The sequence below is a fragment of the Juglans regia genome, chromosome 10 (genome assembly GCF_001411555.2).
Source record: "Juglans regia cultivar Chandler chromosome 10, Walnut 2.0, whole genome shotgun sequence".
Taxonomy (NCBI): Eukaryota; Viridiplantae; Streptophyta; class Magnoliopsida; order Fagales; family Juglandaceae; genus Juglans; species Juglans regia.
Genome location: NC_049910.1, coordinates 25,822,202 through 25,831,414, shown reverse-complemented (window position 1 = coordinate 25,831,414; position 9,213 = coordinate 25,822,202). Strand labels below are relative to the sequence as shown.

Below are 9,213 nucleotides of genomic sequence, written 5' to 3'. Positions count from 1 at the left end.
GATCGGATGGATCATTCACTTTGTTCACGAGGTTATTGTACTGAGATTTGTAAGGGATTGTACCATTTTGTACTGAGATTTGTAAGGGATTTTGTGAGATTATTCTGTGGATAAAACATTTCTCTCAAGGAAATAAATCACAAGGAGTCACGTTGCAGTATAATGAAAAATCCATCAGTTTTGGATCATAACTTGTGCCATTTCCTTAAAGTTGAAAAAATATTGTATGAATATTATTATTGTTTTAGAATTTGAAAAAGTTAAATTGTGATTTGAAAAAGTTGAATCGTTTATTATATTTTATGTGAGATTTTGAAAAAGTTGTAATGATGAGATGAGATAAGATAAAATACTTTTCAAATCCAAACGGAACCTACTGCATTAGAGTCCTGAAAGTGCGTGCTATAATTTCAAGGCAAAGCAAGAATTTCAACACCAAACATAGGCAGTACAAATCTCATAACATGGCATTAAAAAGGGAGTAAACGTAACCAAGCAGATTGTAAACTAAAGATGGTATAATTTAGTATCAATCCAATACGAGCAACAAGGTGATGGATGGACAATAACAACACACAAGCCTTGCAATTATCAGATTCCTTTCCGTAAAGTTGTATGTGCATGAAACGGAAATTATAACATGTACCCAAGGCAGGTCCAACCATCTATCAAAGAAAAACACAAACTATTAAAGAGAAAAAAGAACAACAACTTTACAAAAGTGTGACTATTAAGAAAGTCAAGTGGTTGTCAGACTGGATGCCTTCGAGTTACTTCACATCACATTTGAGGATTCATCTTGCTGAGGTTGTATTGGCTGCATCTCTGATTTCTTCTTCTCCTTGAGAATCACCTGCCTAGGCATTACTTCTAGCAGAAAGCTTCCGCCATTCCATACAGATGCAGAGACCTTAAGTAATTGGAAAATGACATGCAATTCATATGACAGGAAGATAGGAACAGTGAGAGCCATGGTTGCTACAGTAAATATCCCTTGGAGCACAATGTACATGAACATGCGATTTTGATCCCCCAGCAAACCACTTAAGCGCCACCAAAGATTGTTTGCTTTCTGTGCCTTTTTTGAGAGTTCCCTACCAAACGAAGGAGTAGAAAATAAAATTAATTTGGCGGGAAGTGCAGAAAAATATAATCTAACAAAAGAAGACGGCAAATAAATCTGTGTGACCAGTTCTAACCATACAACAAATGATAAATATACCATAGAAATACTTTGAGAGGGAGAAGCAGAAAAGGATACCTGTAAGAAGTCATAACTTCAGGATCTCTTAACAGCCTTTGTCGACGCAAGACATTGACAATGAGAAAATAGAGAACCTGCCACAGGGTATAGGCAACTAGCGGAACAACAAACAGCCATGTCCAAAGATAGGATTTGTCCTCAACATATGGCCAAGAAGCTCTACGAGAAGTTCCTTCCGGGTGCATGGCTGCAAAGGTTGCTGGATCCCACCATCGAATGGTGAAGAAAACTAGACCTGAAAAGATAAATATTGGATTAGATGTATGAGAACTTGCTGATAAAACGCCAAATGGATGTTTTGTAACATCATAAAGCTATCCTATCTTCTGGACAAGCCCAGTAAACCAGCTTTACTTGTCTTTCAAGTTGCAGTCCACGGGAATTCGATACTGGAGTTTGCTATGTTCAATACATAGATTGATTCCTTCATAGGATACGAGCTTCAGTCTCATTTTTTTAAATGGCAACTGCAAAGGTCTAATTATTTTCCCCAACAGTTTTTGGGCCGATGCTGAAGTTGTTGGGTGTCGTTTTGGTTATTAATGTCTATCATCATATAGTGATCCATGCACAAAAACCTTTACATCCAATAAGAATCGTAATGGAAGATCTCTCTGACTGCCTATGAGTACAGGCCTAGCTACTAACATGACTAAATATTTAAATGAGTACTGCAAATGGAAGAGTGGAATAACCTGCAGCTCAAAAAATAGCAGTCACTCCACTTTTTCACCCCCCTCAAAAAGTATATTGCAAAAAACTACAAACCTAAAAGCTACCAATAATATTTACTCAAGACTTCGAAAGCATCATCCTGCTAAAGATATGAAATCGAGGCAAGATATTTAAAACCTAGATCTAGTAGTCAAACGTGACCAATTCCAGCAATCAGTTAATCCTTTCAATGTTGATATGGGTTTTAGGCCAATAAACTACAGCAGGCTATTTATGACCAAACCTTCTTAAGATAGCCACACAAATTTACCGTTAGTTCAAGCCAGTCAAAACTTGAGACAACCTAACCTAAAATGAAACTTTTGCATGTGTAAAACTTGAATTTGCTTCATCTAACCAGAAGACGTGAATGTGATATCTACTCTTCACATTTTATAGAATTCTTATTAAAAAAATACATGAATGTAACATCTGTATTTATCAATAGAAAAAAGGATACATCGACTTTCATTTCCTTTGCTACTTATTATCAATGTTCACGGCCGGTAATTGCGATCACGATTAGCATTTTTTCTGGAAGATATTAGGAGGTGTAATTGTTTAAGGATGGGGTGCACGAATGTAGTCCTCATAGAGACAAAGCTATTCAAGATTTCGTATGCAGGAAGTCAAGCAATAAGTATCATAGAGAAGGGAAGGAAGGTGACTAAAGAGTTAGTACTAAGTTCTACAATAGTGATCTGCATTGTGCACACTCTGGAAGAATGCTCTCGATTGGATGGTAATAAGGAATCTATCAAAACTTCCAGCTTCAGTAGCAGTGCTTATATTGCACAACAGTCCTCTAATGCTTATGGAAGATACTTGGCCATAGTAGAGTACAGAGGTGGTGGAAGGAGAAGCCTAATCATCATACCCGAAGAAGTTGAAGGTCAAGGTTGGAGAAAGATGGCTTTGGAGCTTCATGAGATGTGTGGTTGTGTCGGTAAAGCCATAGGGAAGAAATACGGGAGTGTTGAGACTCTCATCTAGTGACCTCTGAAGATAGCCACACATGGTGGAACTACTGCTAAGACATATGCAGAGGCAGTCACAGGCTCTGCTCCAACCACGAGAGGTGACACCAGCAGAACAAAGGTGATACCGGGAAGAGCAGGGTTGTCGAACCAAGAATTGGAGGGTAGTATCAGGATATCGAAGGAGAAAGAAGTTATTGTTAGAGAGAAGGGCAGAGAGAAGAGGTCTGATGCGCCATCAACCAGAAGTGTCTACACAAGAAGGGATGGTGGCTCTCTGTTCAAGGGGCGTGGTGCAGAGAAGGCTTCCATACTTGGCATAAAGAAGGAACTGATAGATTTAAGGGAGAGGCTCACGGGTTTATGGGACCTACCTTGGTGTCTTGGCAGCAACTTCAATGTCACTCAATTCCCGAGTGAAAGATCGGGTGGTTCTAGCTTTAACCCGCCAATGTAGGCTTCTCTAAATTCATCTCTGAACAAGATTTACAAGATATTTGTCTTGCAAGTGGATCCTTCACTTGGTCAAGCAACCAAGAATAGCCCTCTTAGTTGAAAGATTTTTAATTTCACCGAAATGGGAGGTACATTATTCGGACCTTATTTAAAAGAGACTCCCCAAGCTATGTTCAGATCACTTTCCTATCCTCCTGGATTGTGGGGGTCTATAGAGGCCCATGGTACTTCAAGTTTGAGAACATATGGTTGAAGTCATGGGGATTTCTTGACAGAGTTCGACAATGATGGTCTTCTTACCAATCCCATAGAAACCCCAGCTATATCTTGGCTTGCAAATTGAAGTCCATGAAGAAAGATTTGAAGGTGTGGAATGAGCAAGTGTTTGGTGATGTGGAAGGCCAAAAAAAATATTTTCTTGGAGGAACTCAAGGGATTAGAGGGAGTGGAAGGGGAGAGGGAACTATCTAAAATGGAGAGGGTTCATAAAACCCAAGTGACTGCGGACATTGAAAGGGTTGAAGGAAGGGGATAGATGCACCAAGTTCTTCCATCAGGTGGCTAACTCATATAGGAGAAACAATGCGATAGATGGGGTGGCTTCCTCCAACCAAACCAAGATTGCAGATCACATTGTCAATTACTATGAGAGTGTGCTTTCGGTACAATTTTCTTGGAGACCGAGACTAGATGGGCTTGCTTTTGATGTACTTGGTTCACAGGAAATGGAACAACTCGAAAGGTCGTTTGACAAGTTAGAGGTCAGGCAATATTAAAACGCATGGCGGGTGACAAAGCTCCAGGTTCAAATGGCTTCTCTATGGATTTTTTTCAAACATGTTGGGACGTGCTCAAAGAAACATCATGGGGTCTTCCATAAAATTTCATGAAAATGGAAGGTTTGAAAAAAAGCCTAAATGTAACTTTTATGGCGCTCATACCAAAAAGGCCTAGCGTTGTAGAGGTAAAATATTATCGTCCCATTAGCTTGGTGAGTGGGTTGCACAAAATTCTCTCCAAAGTACTGGCTAATAGGTTGAGCAAGATGTTGGAGAAGTTAATATTGAAGCCCCAAAAAGTCTTTGTCAAAGGTAGGCAAATCCTCGACTCAATACTTATTGCCAATGAATGTTTGGATAGTAGACTCAAACTCAGGAGAGCCGGGACTTTTGTGCAAGCTAGATATGGAAAAAACCTATGATCATGTCAACTGAAAATTTTTACTTTACATGCTCGAGAGATGTGGCTTTGGTACAAAATGGCATACATGGATCGATCATTGTATCTCTACGGTTTATTTCAATATATTGGTTAATGGCACGCCAAAAGGCTTCTTTAAAAGTTCACGAGGATTGAGACAAGGTGACCCTCTATCACCACCACTCTTTGTTTTTGTGATGGAAGCTTTTAGTAAGATGATTCAAGTGTCGTGGAGTGGGAGTCCATATGGATTCTTAGTTTTTTTTTTTTTTTTTGGGGAATGATTGTTGGCTCGCTCAACATATCTCATTTATTATTCGCCGATGATACCTTAATCTTTTGTGGGCCAGCCATGATCAAATTCGATCCTTGAGGGCTTTCCTATTATGCTTTGAAGCTGCATCAGGGTTGAAGGTGAACTTGGCCAAATCAGTAATGTCAGTGGGGGATGTTCCTAATGTGGAGAGTATGGAGTCCATTTTGGGATGTAAGATATCTTAGCTATCCATGAAATATCTTGGCCTTTTGTTGGGTAATACGTTCAAATTGAAATCTATTTGGGATGATGTCCTAGAAAAAATGGAGATAAAATTAGCTAGTTGGAAGATAATGTATTTCTCTAAAGGTGGTAGGGTGACTCTAATCAAAAGTACTCTTTCCAACTTGCCAACTTATTTCCTCTCCCCGCCAAGGTGGCTCATCGCATGGAGAAACTCCAACATGATTCCTTATGAGGAGGATAAATGATGAGTTTAAATTCAACTTCGTGAAATGGGCCACAATTTTCTCTCCCATTAAAGGAGGCTTGGGTATTCGGAACTTGAAATCTTTCAACAAAGCCTTGTTTGGGGAGCCTTGTGGAGAATCGTCATCGAATTGAAGCATGGAACCATGTGGAGGATGGTGTTCTAATGAGGAGAGTGGGCCTTATGGAGTGAGGCTATGAAAGTATATAAGAAGAGGTAGGGATATATATGCAAGAAATATTTGCTCTACTGTGGGTAACGGATCGAAGGCCAAACTTTGGCATGATATATGGTGTGGCGATAGGGCGCTCAAGGAAGTTTATCCACAAGTTTATGGCTTAGCAAGAATGAAAGAAGATTGGGAAAATTTGGCATACCCCAATGGAATGTTACATTCCTCAGAGAAGCACAAGATTGGGAGATTGATGTTTTTTTCAACGTTCTTTGACCTCTAAGAAAGGGACATTCACAGTTTGCTCTTTCTACCAAACCATGACCATGCACAACACAAATCCATTCCCATGGAAGAGCATTTGGAAAACAAAGGCACCTCTAAAGGCAGTACTGGAAGGCTTCTTTGGGGAAGATTCTCACTCTAGACAACTTGAGGAAACGTCAAATCATAGTCATGGATTGGTGTTGTATGTGCAAGAAGAGCGGAGAGTTTGTTGACCATCTACTACTTCATTGCGAGATTGTCATGACTTTGTGGAATGAAGTCTTTGCTCGGTTGGGACTAGCTTGGGTGATGCTGAGAAGGGTAAGCGACCTCCTAGCTTCTTGGAGATCCATTAGGGGCAACTTTCATTTATTGCATCAATGTGAAAGATGGTCCAAATATGTCTATGGTGGTGCATTTGGAGGGAGAGGAATGAAAGAAGTTTTGAAGACCAAGAGCAGTCAATGGATGAGCTTAGAAATTTATTTTTCAACACTGTATTCCATTGATCGATTGTAATTAATTTTATGCCAAGACCTTCCATGAATTCCTTGCATCACTAAACTAGCACGCTTAGACGTTGTTCTTGTATATGTCCTGTATACTTGGGCTCTTGCCTATGCTTTTCATCAATAAAAAATTTTTTACAAACCAAAAAAAATATTAAAAAGGATATTAGAATCTTAGGAGATTCTAGTTAAGAAATAAAAGATAAGCAATAGCAGAGCTAGGTCAAAAATTCTGGCCATGGTCTCTCGCCATTGAGAACCATGGCTTGAGTCTTTGACCATGGAAACCCATAATAATACTGTGGATCTCCAACCTGTGGGGATGGCCAAGCCACACCAATGCTGGTGAGTGGATCATAGGGCCACCCCATGTTAGGCCATTTCCAGAGTCAGCACTTGAGATAGGATTAGATAATTTTCAAGCCTACTAGTAAAGAATTGAATTTCTAATTAGGAATTCAAAGTTAATTTCACTTGAATACAATAACTTTGTTCATAGCTTCAATATGGTATGTGGAAGTTTTCAATGATTCATCTTCTAAATCTTGGTTTTTTATCTTCTTCCCCCAATAAGTCATTAGACCATTTTGTCTATGTACTTTATAAAAAAGGCTACGTAAACAAAGAAGGTCTAACTCACCAGGTAAAAGATGTATGAGGACACTAACAGTCTTGTCGAAAGAACTGAAAACCAAGCTACAGCGCCAAACAATCAATGCCCATGCTAATGGTCCCTGCAGCACCATCAAAATGAGTGAGAAAGTGGACAAGTAAATCATTTTCCAGAAAGGTGCAGAGTACCCTAAGACTGCTTGCTCACCTCAGCAAATGAGAAACAAACCATAAAAAGTTTCTCATTCTTCGGATAAAACAGAAGGTGGACCAAGAAGATTGTATTGGCATAGTAGCAAAAATCCTGAGACACAAGAACACCTGTGTCACTTCCTCATTTTCATCTTAGATTATTCCTATAATGAAGTACAACAATCTAACTGTTTGACATCTTAAAAATGATATATGACCGTCTTTGGTGAAATTAGGAAGTGTCCAACAAACATACGAAGCTTCCTCAAGCTTTCAATAGGACACATAAAAGAGATGCATATAATACATAGAGGATTGAAAATTTTGCTACACCAAAATCATAGTCACACTTCCCTTCAAAATACTGTTCCTCCTATAATCCTTTTATCTTGTTTGCTGATTACTTGTTTTAAAAGTCTTATTGTACAGGGAGCACTACCACTATTAAGTTAAGAAACATTACATATTACGGAAAACCAAAAGAAAAAAAAAAAAAAAAACGCTTATTCTCCACATTTTCTGTTAAATGTGACACCAAGAAGTCTTTCCCCAGTAACTCAACCCAAATATTTTCTTGCCCAAATAGAACAATTCAAATTACTAGTCCTGGATAGGTTCTTTAGTCTTCACTCTCCAGAACTAGCACGCCCTTCTCTCTAAAGGGTCTTGGTGCTGAAAAGGGCTGTTCCAGCCCCTAAAATTGCACAAAACTTCTAAAGAAATGACCCCCCCCGTCTATTATTTGTAACAACATACAGAAATATATACCATTAGCTGAGCTCAAAACCCATTGCCCAATGAACTAATTAAGCCTTAAAAATCAAATTAAAAAGTGAACATTGGCACTCACGAAATATTTCAACTTCTAAAGCTAATGTAAACCTTACCAAAAGATAGTAATGCCATTTCTTGAACCGATAATATATCCACCGGAGAGGAACAAAGATGACATAGAACAAACAATATACATAGCGAATATCCTGGGGTCCTGATGAAGGAAAAACTAACGATAAGCCATAAGCCAATAATTAAAAAGAAATTCTCAAGAGCACTTGTGTTAATGCAATAATCGATCAAACAATTGTACGTACTCGCTCCCAAGAGAAAGCAAAACCCGCCAAACCCGAGAACCCCGACAAGATGAGTAACCTAGACATCAAGAAACCGAGATCACGCTGATATCAAATCCAAATATTAACTTACCCAACGGATAAACAATGGCATGTAAAGCATTCATGGAATGAAGCTACTAGCGCCATTGAATCAACCCCATCAATATTTTCAGCTTAAAAAGGAAAAAACCACCTTGTTAATGAACCTCTCGTGCTCCTCGGCTTGTTTGGCGATCTTAATGGCCTGTTTGGACAGGATCTCCTTCGTCTGAACCGCTTGTTTCGACAACATCTCCTTGGTTTGAGCCACTGCCTACAAAAGCAAACGTTCCCAGATCATAAAAACCAATAAGAAACACAAATCACGACTCAAACCCAATAGATTTCAGAGATTAACAATTACCTTAGACCGATCCTTGATCCTCTGCTTCACCTTCAGAAACGAATCCTCATTCATGTCCTCCTCTTCGCTGCTCGACATTCTTGCTATGCCAAAATCGTATCACACCGAGAGAGAGAGAGAGAGAGAGAGAGAGAGAGTGATGCTTAACGACGTTAACGTATATATGGAGACAGAAATCTGTGCTTCCTCTGATATAAAACTCTTACAATTGGGACAAATATATATACATTTCTAATCGTGATTAAGGGGAAACGATAATTCCAATTTTATCGTTAACAGCGGCGACGGGAGAAATTTCCACACCGACAAGACAAGCACCAAAGGAATACAGGCGTTTGGATATTACGAAGAAATAATATAACTTTAAACTCGAATTCGAATAAACTCGAATTCGAATAAAATGATTTTAGAATATTATTTTTTAATATTATTATTATTTTAATATTTTAAAAAAATAAAATTATTTATTATATTTTATATAAAAATTTAAAAAAATTATAATAATAAAATTTTTTTAATAAAATGAAATTAAATATTATCACTGCCCAAACCACGAATAATGGAAGGGCTAAAGGTTGGAATTATGCAT

The 9,213-nt window shown here is 38.5% G+C and overlaps 1 protein-coding gene across 1 annotated transcript; it reads right to left on the bottom strand.

The window, feature by feature from the left end:
* Positions 1-500: 500 nt before the first annotated feature.
* LOC109009959 (glycerophosphocholine acyltransferase 1) lies at positions 501-8,991 on the bottom strand. The gene is made up of 8 exons (XM_018990635.2): positions 8,625-8,991; positions 8,415-8,534; positions 8,201-8,258; positions 7,997-8,097; positions 7,126-7,221; positions 6,946-7,039; positions 1,262-1,499; positions 501-1,094 (listed from the first exon to the last, which is right to left on the bottom strand). The coding sequence occupies exons 1-8, from the start codon at positions 8,700-8,702 to the stop codon at positions 776-778; spliced, it is 1,104 nt and encodes a 367-aa protein (XP_018846180.1). The 5' UTR covers positions 8,703-8,991; the 3' UTR covers positions 501-775.
* Positions 8,992-9,213: the final 222 nt, after the last annotated feature.